The following is a 17,347-nucleotide window of genomic DNA, read 5'->3' as shown; positions in this document are numbered from 1 at the left end:
TGTTCCAGGCACTGGACTAAGTGCATGACCAACATCTTATGTGAATCCTCACAGCAACCCTATAAGGTAGTGTATTCGCTTAGGACTGCATTTGTCTGCATGTAACTGAATCCTAACAATAGTGGCTTAACCCACTAAAGGTTTATTTTTCTCATGTCACACAAAGTCTAGGGTATGTGGCACAGGATTATTATATCATCTCCGTGAAGTGATCAAGGACGTGGTTTCTTCTGCTTTTCTGTCATTATTAGCAGATGGCTCTTACATTTGCTAAGATGGCTCCTAACCCTTTAACTATCATTTTCTTGCTTCAGGCAGAAACAAGGGCAAGACTTAAGGGCAAAGAATATATGTCTGCTGAATCTCCCCCTTCTGATAAGTAATACAAGAGTTTTCTTGGAAGCCTCTTGTAATATATAAGAATATTATGTACATTTGTCATGGCTGGTGTGGCTCAGTAGACTGAGTGCCAGCCTATGAACTGAAGGGTCACCAGTTTGATTCCCATTCAGGGCATATGCCTGGGTTGTGGGGCAGGTCCCCAGTAGGGGGGAGCACAAGAGGCAAATACACATTGATGTTTCTCTCCCTCTCTTCCCCTCTCTAAAAATAAATAAACAAAATCATTAAAAATTTTTTTTTCGATCCCCTAAACAAACCCAAGCAGTGTGGTAAAAATATAAAATAAAAGGAAGTAAAAGAAAGTAAAGAAAAATAAAATAAAATAAATTAAAATCTCCAGAAATTCCACCCCCAGAGAAAACCAAGTTTTACATGTTGGTAAACATATTTCCAGACATCTCTATTTACAGGTTAACATATTATCTATGTGTTTAAATATACAAGTGGGAGCATACCATATGTTTACCTGTAGACGTAAATTGTCCCAGCTAATCATCCCAACAACCGTATGGGCTAGCTATCATTCTATAGTCTTAGAATGGTTAGGTGACATGCCACAGTTAACAAGTGGTTAAATGAGGCCAGTTTCAATTTCACCTGAACTGATCACCTTAATTTCCTGGCAATGTTAAAGCTGGACAAAGCAAAGGTCTCTTTCCCTGGAGGACTGAAAGGTATATATAGACATAACGGTGGTCCCACTATCCGGGCACCTTGGAGACAGCAAAGCGTGACTGATTTAGTGGACTCAGCAGCTATAGTGAATATACCGATTATGATTAAAGTAAAGCATTTTCAGGGCTGTAAGCCTTCTGAGATATTGTTGATCTGAAGTCTCTGATTTGAAGCAATGCTGCGTTGACATCATCCAGGGCGATACCACGTGGCCCAATCATGTGGCTGTCTTCGCAGACTGGCAGTGTTTACAGCTTATGATCATTGCAAGGGATCTTCATTCTGGTGCATTGCAAATGACTTTTCATTCCACAACCCGCCCCCAGCTCTGCGGATGCTTTGCTTTGTACTTGTATTTGCCTGATGTTGTGGACCAAGCTGAATAATCTTTGCAGCTGCAGGATTTTGAATGAATGAATGAAATAGGGGTCCTTCCTTCATATGGACGAATAGCATATCAACTGCCAAGGTGCACACTGAACTCTTTAAAAGATGTTTTGTCATTGATAGGGTACTAGTTAAATAAATTATGACACATCCATATGTTAGAAAACCATGTGCAAATAAAATGAATGAGGTGGATCGGGAAAGAATGCCAAGTTGTATTACTTAGTAAGAAAAATGCAAGGTGTAGAATGTAATGGATAATGCAATCCCTCTCCCTATGCTTTTGGAAATTAAAAAAGAGTATATATTTTTGTATATACACACATATCTATATAAATGCATAAATATACATACATACATAAATATATACTTTTCCTGAAAGGACCCATGAAAAATTATTACTAATTAATAATTGTTACCATTAGGAGGAGCAGAAAAAGAAGTTATCGCTTGTTATTATATACTTTAATGTTTAAAATTTTGACTATATATAGAGAGAGAGAAAGAGAGAGAGAGGCTCCTCCTCTGAAGACACCTTGCTGATAGGGAAGCATGGCTGCTTCCCTGGGCTCAGCACCTGTGGTGACTATTAGAATTGTTATACTTATTATCTAATATCAACAGGAGTGATCTGACCAATGAGAACATGAGCCACTAAATGTTTTCTTCTCTGTATTTCTCTATGCTTAAAAATGTTAAGGCTTATTTTTAAAAGATGTTTTTGGAGCGATTTCCCTCCTCTTGAAAGGAGGAAGGGGCCCTTTCACCTGCAGACTTTTGATCTTGGGAAGCCTCATAAAACGGTACTACATGTACAGGGAACATAATCCGAGCAACAGTGTGAAGCTGAATCCAATTTAGGGGACAGATTTATTTTTTCTTTTTCTATTATTGTACTAAATCACTAGGACTGCCAAACAGTGCCCATTAAGTTCTGCTGCCGCTGGCCGCCTGGGGTGCTGTTGAGAAGAACCCAGAGGCCGACTCCAGGCTTTGCGGTGACTGGTGAGCCCCGGCCGCCCTGGGGGAGCAGGTGCGGAGTCTGGGGAGCAAGCTCCTTGGGGGTGGGTGTCGCCAAGCGACAAGTCTGCCCCAGGTTGGTGGTAGCCTCCCCCGCCCCCCAGCATGCCAGCACATCTCAGTGTGCTCCCTGGAATGTTCCCACACCCCAAAGGTGGAAACAGGGTCTAATGGAAACATGAGAGGACAGGAAACCTGATGGGGCATGAAATTAGCAAGGAACAGGGGGAGACAGCTCTGTTTGTTCTGGGACAGGGGGAAAATCACAATCATTTCATCAGAATAGGAGCTAAAACCAGAGAAAAACTGAGGGCCAACTAACCAAAAGGACTCCCCCACCCCTTGTAGATGGTGGCCCTGTCACTCCGCACCCTTGCAGAGCTTCTATGACTAAGAGGGAGATTGGATTAGGGCTCGGTCCACTGAGATCGACAGCAATTTCATCTTTAGGGTCTCAAGGGCTCTGTGAGGCGCCAGGGTGGCCCGCGCCCCCACCCCAAGGAAGACACAGCTGAACTGATTACCAAGTACCTGGTACAAAAGGAGCCAGCCACTTGCACATCCACAACCGCAGCTTTTTAGTCGGGGCTGAGTTTTCCAAGGGATTTCTCAGGCACTTAGAGATGGAACATGTCACTTCTGGCCTGGCCTGTCTGCCAAGGTTTAACTAATGCTGGCAAAGAGGCCTCTTCCCAAAGGGGGCTTTGTGAACCTCGCTACAGTTTGTCTCCGACGGGACTCGGGGGTGAATGCAGGGCTGTGTGGCCTGTGAAGGTGCTGCCGGCACAAAGCCTAGTGTCCACTGCCAGCATCTACTACCCAGACTCAGTGCTTAAAATAGCAGCATCGAACGGTGGCTTCTCCTGCTGCTCCCGGAGCTGCAATGAGACGACACTGAGGGGTCAGGGAGCCCTGGGAGGACGGCGGGAAGCTCACAGTGCTGCGTCTCTTCGTCGCGCAGCCACCTTTGGGGTTTGGGTCAGGTCGATCTGATTTGGTATTTAAGCTCTTTGTTTGTTTTTGTTTCTTGGTACAAACTCCAAGTATGAAGAAATTACTTTCCTTTCGTGCATGGCAGGTGGAGGACATGACTGAATCATTTGGCTTCCTGCTGTGGATGCTATCCCCTCCCATCCCCTAAACACTGAAGACAATCTTCTAGCTACACCTGCCTTAGGTCAAAATTTGAGAATCTGCCCGTCTTGTCCCTTAGAACTGGTGAGGCTAGGGTCTGCGGGGGAGCATCAGCAAAGGGATGTAAGGGGTGGGTGGGGCGGCAGCTAGGATTTCCTTTTTTTTTTTTTTTTTTTTTTAATTTAACAAATACATTACATGTATTGGCTTCCAGTCCTTGTTCTCGAGAACTTAGAGTCTGGTTGGGGAAGGTAGAAGAAGGTAAAAGAGGGGATAAGAGGTGATGGAAGGAGACTTGACTTTGGGCGGTAAACGCAAGATACAATATACAGATGACATATTATAGAATTGTACATTTGAAACCCATATAATTTTATTAACCAATGTCATTCCAATAAATTTCATAAAAAATTTTTTTTTAAAAAAGAACTTGAGTCTAGTGTGGGAGCTGAGTCCATTAGGAAACTATGTCTGTCTGTTTGCTTCTTTGATTTCTTTCATTGGACCTTGTCTCTGGCAATCCTGTTAATGGTGGGATTAACAGGCAAAACCTATTAAATGTTTAAGCTAGTTTAAAAATGGAACCTCTAGCCCATAAACAAATGGAAGAAATTACCGGGATCCTATTTGTGCAAAGAAAAGAACTTTAAAGTGTAATTAGAGACTCTGGTACTTCATTGTACTTTACCACCACCTCCATCATTTTCATTGGATCCTTTTGAGCACCCACCTACTCATGACCTTCACTGCATTGCAGTTTTTCTTAATTAATTTCTTCATTTCTTAATTAACTTAATAGTAGTTCAAACTAGCATAGACTGATAGGATTAAAGCTCCAACATAAAATTATATTTGGCTTTAAAGAAACAAGGCTATGAGCAAATAAACTTTGTAATCATCCTGAACAGATGGTACACAGGACTAGTATTGCAAAGTATATAACTTTATACAAAAGTTAATGCTCCTTTTAAAAGAATTGTATAGTTCACACAAAATGTGTACATGAATGATCATAGCAGTGTTATCGGTAATTGCCAGAAATTCGAAATGACCAAAATGTCCATCAAGTACATCCATACTACAGAACACTCAACAAGGAAAAGAAATGAAGCTTGGATACTCATGCTCTAATACGGTGAACTTTGAAAACTATATGCTAAGTAGAAGAAGCCAGACACAAAAGGTCACATGTTGTATCGTTCTGTTTATAGGAAATATCCACAGATATAGAACAGGCATATCTGTGGAGACAAGAAGTTGTTTAGTGGTTGCCTGGACTCGGTGAGGTCGAGGGGAATAGGGAGTGACCGCTTAGTGAGTTGGGGTTGCCTCTGGCGGTGATGAAAATGTTTTAGAACTAGAGAGAGGTGATGGTTGCACAACATGGTGAAGGTACTAAATGCCACTGAACTGTACAGTTTTAAATTGTTAATTTCATGTGACCTCAATTTTTAAAAAGAAGGTACAGATACATGTTAAATTATGGATGACTTTTGAAAACATTGCTCTTAGTGAAAGAAGTCAGATCCAAAAGACCACATATTGTATGATTTCATTTATATGAAATATCCAGAATAGGCAAATCTATCCAGACAAAAAGTAGATTAGTGGTTGTCTATGGCTGAAGGGGGATGGGAGAAAATGGGAAGTGACTGCTAATTAATGCGGGGTTTCTTTAGGAGTAATGCAAACGTTTTAAAATTGATTGTGGTCAAGATTGCACATTTCAGATATACTGAAAGCCACTGAATTTTAAATCGATGAGTTGTGTAGCATGAGAATTATGTGCCAATAAGTTGTTATTTAGAAAGATATGTATAAATTTAAGCTTTTAAAAAATGGACTTACTTCAGGGACAATTAGGACAGCTTGCTCTTTGCAACCTAAAAAATTCTATCCCGTTAGTTTATCTCATTTGTACACTGAGGTTTTTGTGATTTGAGTTTTCTTAAAAGCAGGATTCCCAATATCATGTATGAACAAAAGAATAAAAAAGAATCAGGGATCCAGAAATAAGCACAAGTATATATGAAGATCTTGTACCTGATAAGGAAATTTTGAAATGATTATTCAATACATGCTATAAGATCTAGCTAACCATTAAAAAAAAAACACAAAAAACCTGGACTCCTACCATATTCCTTACCCCAGAATAAATTGCTATGTGAAAGCCAAGAAGTCATTAAAAAAAGAGAAAGAGAAAACAGATTTGACTACCTCTTTTAAAAATCCAAAAAGTTTTATTACAGCAAATACAATTTTTTCCTCCCTCCTCTTCCCTGTTTACCAGCTCTACCCAAATTTGATCAGTCCTTCAGGATACTGCTAAAATTAGCCTTGCCTAAGTCATCTTTCCCAACCATGCCATTTCTTCCTTTTTCTAACGGTTGAATTTGATCAAAAATACATGGATGGAAAGAGGAGATAGATGGATTGTGTTTTACCTGCCAACTCCAGACAACTGGCAGCCAGTGTTCAGAGCACTGTGTTGAGGAGGACTCTTCAGGGCGTCTACCCTCAGTGGGAGTGTTGTGATCTATTATTCTTGTCATCTCTCCTGGGCATGGAAGGGCGGGATGAGTCAGATGCATGTCCCCTGCCTTTGGGCATTAACTATTTCAAGTATTCCCCTTCACTTGACCATGCCATTATAAGTACCTAAAACCCAGGCACATCCAGCAGTTCTTGCTCTTCTTCGTGATGTGTGTGTTTGTGTTGTTGTTACTGCTTTTATATTCCCGTAGACTCTCTCATGGAGGTAAGCATTAGAATGGTCAACAAATACTGTAATAATACTGTAGCAAATACTACAAAAAGAGTACAATGACATTCTGAAAACAGTGCTTTCCAGGAACACAATTGTTGCCAGGAATAGAAAATATCCCCAAAGTGCCCTCTAGTTTATGGCGAGGGTCAGGGAGGGTGGCAGGGAGTGGATGCAATGGAAATAGGCACAACTTTAAATACAACTTCTTGTATTTAAACACAGCCTGTTTACCTTCAAGCTATACTCACCATGTGTGGGCTTTGTACACAGGCAGGCAACAGAAGAGCTTTTTAAACAGAGAAGGCTGCCCACGGAGTAAGAATTGAGTATCTATTTATTGAATGCATGAACGCAGGAATAAAATAAAAGAATTGGAAACACCTCTAACATGACAAAGTGTTTCATGGAGCTGAATCATCATGTACCCCTGGCAAGAAGCTAGCCACCTTGTCTTTGTCTCGAGAACTGACTCCAGGTTCGCACAGCGGCAGCACCTTACTTGGGAGGGCCTCCCGTGGCCACACAAGGCTCTCTCCCTGTCTTCTCAATCTGTTGGCTGATTGAAACTCATTTGACTCATTCTAGCATCTGCACCCCATTTTAACTGGCATGAACCCAGCCTCAGAACTGCTTTTATGCAGTGGGCCTAACCTCATCTCAGCACACGAGCAGTTTGCTACTAGCAGACAGCCCAGGCCAAGCAAACTCCCTGGGTCCCTGCGCTGGAAAATCTGTGTCACCCAAAGTATCAAAGAAAAGTCATCCCTTCTGCTCGCTGCTATTTTGAAGATGGAGGAACACTTGCACAGACATGCGATCGTTCCTGGTACCTGTAATTTACAAAGCACTTTTAATATATTGTTCCAATTAGTTGAACTTCAGGAGGCAAAAGACTAGGTCAGAGACCCACACCTTCTTCCTTGAAGTCACTTGGCTTTAGAAGAGTGATTTTTGCCACGTTCATAAAAACGGTTTTTTCCTTTCCGGCTGTCAAGAGACACTTCTCTCCCTTACCCAAGAAGGAAGTCTGGTCTCCAGGTGGGAGGAAGCCTTCTCCTTAGGTAACTGCTGGGTTGGGAAGGAAGGGCTTTGCTCCAGGAAGTGATGTCTGCGTTTTGAAAGGGAGAAGAAGCTGACATTTTTGGGCTGCCAGCCTCTTCTGGGAGAGCTGGGGACAAATCTATTTTTAGATGTGTTCTCTACCACCCACAAAAAAACCCCAAAAGGTAACAGAGCACCTGGTGGGTTTCCTGTGGGGAAAGTTCTAAGGGTCAGAGCACTTCTGCGTATTCTGAGTCACAAAATTTGATGTCAACATCAATCTGATACAGAGAGAACAGGATGCCCTCCCCCCCAAGAATCAGAGTTTGATTGCATGATGACAACAGACTTGGGGATGACATGTGTCCTCAAACAATAAAGAACTGGACCACAGACTCAGAGAACAGGAGTCTGGGGCGATGTGTCAACCCAGAGTGTTCAAGGGTGCGGTTCAAGGCTGAGATGAGCCTTGTGTTGGGTATCAGTCCTGCCTTCTCCTGGCCCTGTGATTGTGGATGCGTGACTCAACCTCTCGGAGCTCAGTTTCCTCATCTATAGGGTGAACAATCACCAAAGGACTTGTAAAACCCTTTTAGCCCTAATTTTCACACAGACATAGGCAAGATAATTAGCCTCTGTGTGACTTGTTTCTTCATCCATAGAATATAGATAGAAAGAGACTCCACTTTATATGTTTACTGCAAGTAGTAAAAAAAAAAAAAAAAGATAATAAATGTAAACTGCTTGGTACAGACCCTGGCAGAAGTAAGTAGTCAATACACGTGAGTTGTTAAAGTAATGTTCTTGGGGGCAGTGACATCAGAACACCCCTGTTAGGGCAGTGAACAATAACAAATATGCTTTAAAACTTTTTACAGTGAAAAACAACAGTGGGACTTTAATCGGGTATTATGGAGTTTTGTAGACTAGTATAGTACATTGACCGTGACTGCTCTTGGAGTGGCTTTGGTTTAATAGGAAATAGAAAGACAAGACAAGAGGATGTTTTAAGAGCCCAGATCAGCTTCCATTCAGCCACTTAGCAGGGGGCCTATTATACCACTTAAAATTGAAATCCTAGTTTTTGTGACCTGCTGTATCACACTCAAGTCTGGAAAGACTCTGCTTCCAAGGTGCCATCCCACCCTGCACCCCTACCCTATTATACACAGCACTGCTGAGCCCAGGGGAGGCATTCAGCAGAGAAGGGGGCTTGTCTTCCCATCGGGGGCTTTACTGAGGATGGGATGAGGGAGAGCCCCACACAGGATATGTTAGAGAGGAGTGCTTGAGTGATGGGCCAGATTTCTGCCTAAAACTAAGGCATTATCTATGTCCTAGTCCTGTGTACTCTTCTTTAGAACTGGAGGTTCTCTATGTGCGTTGCCTGAGGCCTGCTTTAGTCACCAGTGCAAGTTCCCCAAAGACCCCAGGAACCAGCCTTTGTGCCCTCAAGCTGCTGCTGAGTTGAAGCCAACGTCAGTTCCTTCCAGTGGGGGCCCCTGGCAGGTCGCCTCTCTTCTGTGTCATAATTAGCACTAGTTTTTTCTCCCCTGACACACCACTGGCAGCGCAGAGCTCCCAGCTTTAGTATTTCCCTCGTGTAATTGTGTTTCTTATGATATTCCCTAAACACAGGAAGAAAACTACCGTCCTGGGAAATGTGAGAAACCCTTTTCTTACCTCACTAATCAGCCTCAGGGTTTGAGAGTTAAGAGCTTTCCCTACTCACCTTGTTCTTCTTTTTCAAAGCACTTAGTTATAACAATTGGTTGGTACATGGTGTCCAAAGATGAGGATCAGACACTTGATCTCCTTGTGGACACTTCACTGTTCCTCATGCCACTCACAACACCCCTAAATACAACGTGAGCCATTTGTCAGGGGAGGAATCACTCAAAGATTTTACGGGGTCACATCCTAGAGTTGCACAGGTTGTATACAGGTAGGGTAGGGTGGTATGGTAATTGCCTAGACTGTAATGGGATGGCTGTCCCTGAAACACGGCAGTGCACAGTTGCGCAGGCAAATATGGTAGTCAATATACGCATCAGCTGTAGCATCCCTCCTGGCTGGGGAGATTCCCAAAACTTAAAGAATATATCCTGTTTGGGACACAAGGGTCGGCATCTTTGTGATTAAATGTTAGTAAGGACACTTGGGAGAAATTTTCTCATTGGTTTTGGTATCTTCTCTTGTTTTATTTACCTCAGGGTTAATATCAATTGTATAACCAATCAGGTGCCCACTTCAACTGCACCCCGAATTTATGGGGCACTTATAACACGTAGAACTTCATTTTTGTGTTAACCTCATTCTTTATGTTATTTCACTCCTACAAGGGCCTACTGTGTGCCAGGTTCTGTTCACATGGAGACAACAGAGAACAAGAAGGGAAAGTCTATTTCACGTGTTACTCTTGTTTTGCTTTTTCTTTCTTATCTACTTATAATCTATGATTTCCTACTATCCTGCAACCACTTGAATAGTTTTGGGATCAAGGCAGTGTGTAAAATAAATAAATACTATAAACATACATGCATCTAACAATAGAGCATTGAAATCTATGAAGCAAAACTGACACAACTGAAGGGAGAAACAGACAATTCAACAATGATACTTGGAGACTTCAACAATCTACTTTCAATAATGGCTAGAACAAGTATGCAAAAGATCAACAAGGAAATAGAAGACTTGAATTACATGCTAAGTCAATTAAAACTAATATATACTCCACCCAACAATACTAGTATATACATTCTTGTCTAGTGGACATGGAAGATTCTCCATGATAGATCACATGCTAGGGCATAAAACAAACCGCAGCAACTTTAAAGAATTAAAATAATATAAAATATGTCCTCTAACCATAATGGAGTAAAATTAGAAATCAATAACTAAGAAATTTGGGAAATGCACAGATATATGGAAATTAAATCACACTACTAAATAACCAATCAGTCAAAGAAGAAATCACAAGGGAAATTAGAAAATACTGAGATGAATGAAAATAAAGACGTGGTATACTGAAACTTGAGATATGCAACTAAAATAAGTAAATAACCACCCTTAGCATTTCTTAATTTCATTTTGGAGAGTAAATGAGAAACTATTCTTTTATAGTTTCAGCTTCTATGCGGAAGGCCATAATACTTGCCCATATTGGTGCTAAATTAATATTTGTGGAATGAATGAATAAATTATGTTCCAGTAGCAAGAAGGTAAACCATGGAACCAGGAATCTGTGTTGAATTCCTACTCAGCTAAACCTTATCCTCTCACATTTTGCACAAGCCATTTATGGTTTAAGGTCTTTTATAAATTCTCATCCTCTTCTCTTTTTTCCGTGCCTCTCCATGAGGTCTTCTGCATTACGCTGTGATTTAAACTTCCTACTCGAGCTCTTAGCATGTAAACTTTTTGTGTCCTGCTACTGAGCTAAGGGGTTGGCAGACTACTCTCTGGGAGCCAAACCCAGCCCTCCGCCTGTTCTTGGATCATCTGAGAGTTAAGAATAGTTTTCACATTTTCAAATTGTTGAAAAAATCCAAAGAAAAATAATATTTCATGACATATGAAAATAGTAGGAACTTCAACTTTCAGTTTCCATAAATTAAGTTTTATTGGGACACAGCTGTGCTGATTTGTTTGGTATGGTCTATTGCTGTGTTTACAATACAATGGCAGAGTGTAGTTGCAATAGAAAACTTGTGGCCCGTAGAGTCCAAAGTATTTACTGCTTATCCCCTTACTTAGAAGTTTGCTGGCCCTTGTCCTGAGTTTCTGTACAAGCATACTCATGACTTGATATGCCTTCCCTTTTTCCCATCACAACAAAGCCTTTTTCTCATTCAAAGCCTGTTCCTCTCAATTCTTACCTGATTATTCCACCTGGTCACATAATTCTCTACACCATCTCTCAGCATTAGTTAATGTCGCTCAACACAGATGTAATTAACTTGTAATTTTCACATTAAAAATATTTTGAATATGTGTTTACTACCTTCTCAATTTCATCGTGAAGACCCCAAGGGGGGACCTATTCCTTTTATGTCCTGCATTTCCCTTTGCGCCCAGAGCAGTCCTCAAGGCATGTAGTCAAACAGATCTCAGTTTCATTTGTGGTTCGATCACTCACTAGCTGAGCAAGAGATGTGTATTTCCTTAGTTTCTGCACCTGCAGAATGGATTTGTCCTGAGGACTAAGGAGATGATGTAGTAAAGGGTCAAAGGCCCAGGAGGTGCCCCACGAACAGTAGTAATCATCAGTGAACAATTCCTTTAGTTGAATATGAAGATATGACCTTTCGCCTTTAATGAAACTTGTAGTAGTGCAGTGGGAATAAAAAGGAGTAGAAGGTCAGTAGGAATGGAACTCCATGTTTCAGTTGGAGCCCTGTAAAGATTAGCTGGAGACATTTAAGGCCTGAAATGAGATATTCGACCAATGGGGCTTTGTTTAAAATTTAACAAACCCTTCTTGGTTACTCACTGAGCTCAGTGCTGCATAGGACTCAGGTGGGTGTGAAAGACAGAAGGCCTCATCTATCCAGAGGAAATTTTTGTCTAAACTGGGGAAATGAAGAAAAACAGGCATGAGCTATGCTCTTACTTGTCCACAATATTTTTCTTTTCTCTCAGGATGGATGATTCAGAGTCAGCAATTCACATAAAAAGTATTGCACATGGAAATTATTACTGTTATTCTGTGGGGAAATAAGTTTCTAAGTGCAGCAATCTGAAAATAATAACTTTCGCTGTGGAAACTCTCTTGACAACATCTCGAGATGAAGCCAAAGAGTGCAGTTTTACAGCCTTGGAGTATCTTCCCATCTGCTTGGCTTGCAGCAGGCAGGGATCCATGAGTCAGAGAGATTCAGAGTTTTTCCCTTCCCTGTACAATCTGCTTGCCAACTGGAGACCTTATACGGTGGAGACTCAATTTCTCAATCTCCCCATATATCCACCCATTGAATCAACACAAATTATCTTAATTTACTTACTAAAGACTTTGGGGAAAACTCAGAGGAAAAAAACTAGTCTTTACTGCTAACACAAAATATTTTGGTTCAGGACATCAGAAAAGGAGCAGGCAAGAGCAGTTGGAAACTGGACATCAACTTTTTTCTTTTGGGAGGAAATAATTTCTGTAAGAAAGTCCCATATTTATATTGTGATAAATATCTATGTCCATATGCAGGGAGTGTGTAGCTATTGAGGGAGAAAGTGGTTTAGGAAAGAAGTAGATGGGAAGGGTAGCAACTTTTTCCACAAAAGCCACAGTGCTGCAGACATGCATAAAGATGGCAGCTGTAGTTCCAGTAGCCGTGTGTGGCACCACAGCCATCTTTTTTGTTCCTTCTTACATGTAAGTTTAGAACATCTGAGCAAAGAAGTCTGGATTTCTACTTTCTACTGATGAGATTTTTAAAAATTTCAAATTTGACTCCCCCCACCGGTCCCCCGCTTATGTAAGACCACAAGGTAGGACATTATGTTTGGGATGATCCACTGTACTTTATTACATTTAAAGATTTTTTTTTTCTGGATTAAAAACAACTGAGGGACAGAGTAAGGAGTGTATCACTTTGGGACTCTCAGGTTGGCATGTCATTGGAAATAGGGACAGATATTTAGGTGTTTGTATACTAGCAGAGAACGCAAAGTGAGGAAGACAAATATCTAGAAATTTTATTGATTACAATTGGTTCCTTGGTACGGAAACTTCAGAGTAGTTTCAAAACACAGCTGTATTTGAAAATATATAGTGAGCTAGACTTGAAATTAAACGCTAAACCAATAACCATATTAATGCTAACCTTACACCACCAGCGTGGAAAGGCAATCAAGAAGAAATCACAATAAGCCTCAAAGGTCAAGTTTTCTTCTGTGTTGGTCCTGTGAGTAGAAGCAATCCCAGATGGCTGGGTGTGATAGAACGAAACAAGACACCACAAATTGCTAGATAAGCTATACTATGCTATATGCTATGGGAGATATCAAAATAGTTAAAAGACAAATACTCTTGTCCACAAAGTTTACAATTTCGCTGCGTGATAATGGTTTACAAAGCCAGCTGAATGGGTTTACATTCCAGCGTTAGCCCTCACTAGCTCTGTGTTATTGGCTCAAATATTTTACCTCTTCAGGCATCACTTTCTCATGTGTGAAGCAGTAATAATTATATCCTACATGGCGGCTATGCCTGTGTCCTCTCAGCTCTCCAGCAGGCAAGCTCTCACTTCCCTCAGCACTTCTGCATGTGTAACAGCAACCTGGACTGATAGCATGGCTCACTCTTGGAAGTTTTGCTTTTCTTGTCAGCTCCTCCAAGAACTTTGGTTCAGAAAAGATCATGTCTATATCCACGGATAAGGCTGTTAAAACACTTAAAGGACTGCGTGGAAATGAGGATGCTAATAACATCACCAACGCTAAACAGGCTTTGAGATCTAAGAAGTTTTAGAGGATTTAGGGTCAGCAGGCTTTTTCTGCAAAGGGCCCAATAGCAAGTAATTTAGGGTTTGTATGTCACGCTAAACCACTGGGAGCGGCTGTGTTCTGAAAAAACTTAATTTATGGACATTGAAATTTGACTTTCATATACTTTCCACGGTCATTGGACTGACCTCTGCCCTGTATTTGACTCACCCCTGATCTAGGAGACAGGAAAGGAGTGAGTAGATAAGAACCGAGATAGATTCTGCGGCCAGATACCAGGGATCAGGTCGCTGCTGTACAAACCGTCAACCTTCCCGGGGGTTAAAGACCTCTGTCTTAATGGGGCTGTGGCCCCTGTGTGTGATGAGGACTGGTACGTAGGAGCAGCTCAGTGCTGGCTACGAGGTCTCATCACCGGCGTCACCCTCTCGGTGGTGGCCTGTGAGCAATTCGTTTTCAGTGGACTGGAACTCTACGCTTCAGCCTGGGAGGCTCGGGAGGAGAGGCGACTCCCACCCGGACAGAGGCACCGCGGGGCTGCGCGAGTCGGGGGCGGGGCGGCGGCGCAGCGTCGTCGTCGTGGTCCCCGCCTCTTCCCCAGGGGCCGTTTCGGAGCCTCCGAGGCGGTGGTGCTCACAGCCCGAGAAGAGCGGCTTGCCTGGAAACGGCGGCGGCCATCGAGACCCACTCGAGGCGCGACCCCTCGGTCTCCCAGCGCTCACCGGCCGCGGCGCCCGCGCCCCTTCGTTCAGCTCGCTTGCTCATCCGCCTTCTTCCCTGCGGCCGGCTGCGCCATGGCGTTGGCGTTGGCGGCTCTGGCTGCGGTGGAGCCGGCCTGCGGCAGCCGGTACCAGCAGGTGAGCAGCACCGAGTCTCTCCCTGGGCCGGGGACCCCGGCCCTGCCCTCCCCGCCGGCCGCCTCTCGCCTCTCTAATCCCGCCTGTGGCCAGCTCGACGCCGCGGCTTGGGAGGCCGCGCTGGGCCTGGGCGGGCCCGGCGGGCCCCGGGCTCGGATTCGAGGCCGCCGCGGGCCGGCCGCGTCCCCCCGCGACCTCGGGCTGGACGCAGGAGGTGGGAAAACCTGTGCCCCGCCGCGTTTCCTGCATTTCCCACGGCGGAAGGGTCCCCAGTTCAGAACCCTCCAGCGCCCGGGGACGTCGATCTGGGGACATCGACCTGGGGACATTAGGTTTTCCACTTTCTACTTTTGGTTTGACGTCATTGGGCAGGAAAATAAAAATGAAGCATGAAATGGAAAAGAAAACTGGGCGGAGAGAAAAGATTAAAATCGCTGCCACTGCCGCCGACAGCCCCCCGCAGGGAGATGCGATTACTCAGGGTTTCAGAGCCTTTCCGAAACCCATCCCCCTCACCTCCGTTTTAGGACAAAAGTCAAAAATGAGGCGAGAGACAAGCCTACATTTTGCAGTAAATTTGGAAAAGGCGGTGTTCAACTTTGATGATGTCCCAAAATGTCGCGCTGTGTGGAAGGCTGCAGGGCGTGTGCCTGGGTGTGTGTTTTAATAGCATGGAAATGTCGATCCACGAGGTTTAACAGCATACCTGGGGAGAAAATGTATGGGGGATGATTGGATTATTATCTGGGGTATGATTTATAAGTTGATGCCCTAGGGGAAAGAGCTGCTCGTTTGATTCGCCACTCCCTGTAGCCAGGTTTCCTTCGGAAATTCAGAGACCTTCTGCAGGGGTTTTGTGGGAATTGAGCCAGGTAGTAATTGATGTTGATTTGGACCGCAATAATTGTTTGCGTTTTGTCGTGTTTCAAATGCTTAGTATAATTTGCGTAAAATGTCAGTTGTGCTTCTGTGAAATGAAATGTTCTGTCTATATTTTAGAAACGAGGAAAAACAGTGATTAATACATTCTAATTAACCCTGGTGTGGCCAGTTACTGGTGTGTTTTGTTGCTATTAGCCTTGTGTTGTCATTTCCTCCTTCCTCCAGCTGGACTCCCGAAATGACTGGTTAAGAATTTAGATTCTTGGTTTTATAAACACGCCCAAATTGTGGCAGAGCAGACTAGTCCTTAGATCTCTCACAGCCTGGGGTCTGGCATTTGCTTTTTTTGTATGACCTTGGGAAAGACTCTGGGTTCCTCTCTGCTTTAATAAAATACTAATGACAGGTGTCACTTAACTGTCACCAAAATGTTTGCAAATCATCTGTACCCCGTGGTGTGATTAATTCATTCTTTTCATTTGCCTTGGATAAGGCAAACAAGCAAAATGCTGTGGCTTTTCTTCGTACTGCCATCTTCTTGAGCTATTAGGTAGTGCTCACATACTGCTAGAATACAAAAAATTTAGTGGAGTATCAAAAGCATGCATTTCTTGGTGTAGTATTTAATAGCTTTAAATACACATAATTGAGGTATGCCAGGGAGAGCCGATCATTATTTTGAAGAAATAAGCTTCAAAAGAGAGTGAAAAAGAGAAATAATATTTTAGAAAAATTGGAAAATATGAAAGCCACAAAAAAACCCAAAAACCTCACAACAAAAGCCTATCTATCATCCATAGATAACCCAACTTAATATTTTTATGTGTATTTCTGAATTTATAGCTATGTAAATACATGTAAGTATAGATCTGTATATATGTGTACAGAGAAGGAAAGCTAATACTGATTTACTGTGAGCATTTACTATGCTCCAATCATGGTAATAAGTACTTTACATCCATTATTTCACTTAATCCTTGCTCAAGGTCGCAGTTTCTAAGTAGCGATTACAAGGATAACTACATACTCACCTACTTAAAACACAGGCTCACGGTCCAAATATAGGCATATGTAGATATATATGCACCCATATGTACATATACAGGCATGTCTTTGTACCACAGGTGCAGTTCCATGGGTCCCTGATTATGCTTTGCATGCACTTTATACATATGTGCACACAGTTATGTTTACATACCCATGTGTTTATATGTATCATGTTCACAGACACATGCATGCACAAATTTGGGTGTATATTTAGGTACATGTATGTACAGAGGCCCACAATATAATAAGATGAGATCACATTTTCATTTCTGTATAGCATGTAATTATATGGCCTCACACAATTTAACCAGTTGCCCATTGTTGGTCACTAAGGATGTTTACATTTTTTTTATTCACTGTAGTTTCTTTTACATACATCTCCATCTGTTTCCTTAGTATAAATTTCTAGATGTGGAAATAATTGGTCAGAGAATATATGTATTTAAAAGACTTTTGAATTATAAGAAGTTGGTGAGTTATCCAGACAACTTAATAGGAACATGACACTCTTTGGTTGTTAAAAAAGACTGTTCTGATTTCTGTTTGATCTGTTTAATCAAATTGAGTTTGTCTTCTATTGAAGTAAATGCAATGAAAACTGTATGATTCATTCATAAACGCAAACAAAATTTTCTCCTTAAAAGCCTTTATTGGTAGCGCAGTATGTGCACAACTTGAATTTAGCATCATGGCA

The 17,347-nt window shown here is 42.3% G+C and overlaps 1 protein-coding gene and 1 pseudogene across 1 annotated transcript in view; one reads left to right on the top strand and one right to left on the bottom strand.

The window, feature by feature from the left end:
* The window catches only part of LOC129066309 (eukaryotic initiation factor 4A-I-like), a 37,929-nt pseudogene extending 23,297 nt beyond the window's left edge, over positions 1-14,632 (bottom strand).
* Positions 14,439-17,347, top strand: part of NDFIP1 (Nedd4 family interacting protein 1) — a 36,465-nt gene continuing 33,556 nt past the window's right edge. Inside the window, exon 1 of the mRNA XM_054568261.1 lies at positions 14,439-14,724. Coding sequence (XP_054424236.1) covers positions 14,662-14,724 — 63 coding nt within the window. The 5' untranslated portion in view covers positions 14,439-14,661. The remainder of the gene's footprint in view (positions 14,725-17,347) is intronic.

Source organism: Pteronotus mesoamericanus, unplaced genomic scaffold (assembly GCF_021234165.1).
Source record: "Pteronotus mesoamericanus isolate MK-2021 breed Mesoamerican mustached bat unplaced genomic scaffold, CSHL_Meso_final contig_2, whole genome shotgun sequence".
Classification (NCBI taxonomy): Eukaryota; Metazoa; Chordata; class Mammalia; order Chiroptera; family Mormoopidae; genus Pteronotus; species Pteronotus mesoamericanus.
Note: the sequence above shows the minus strand (reverse complement) of the source record. Positions and strands in the feature narration are given on the sequence as shown.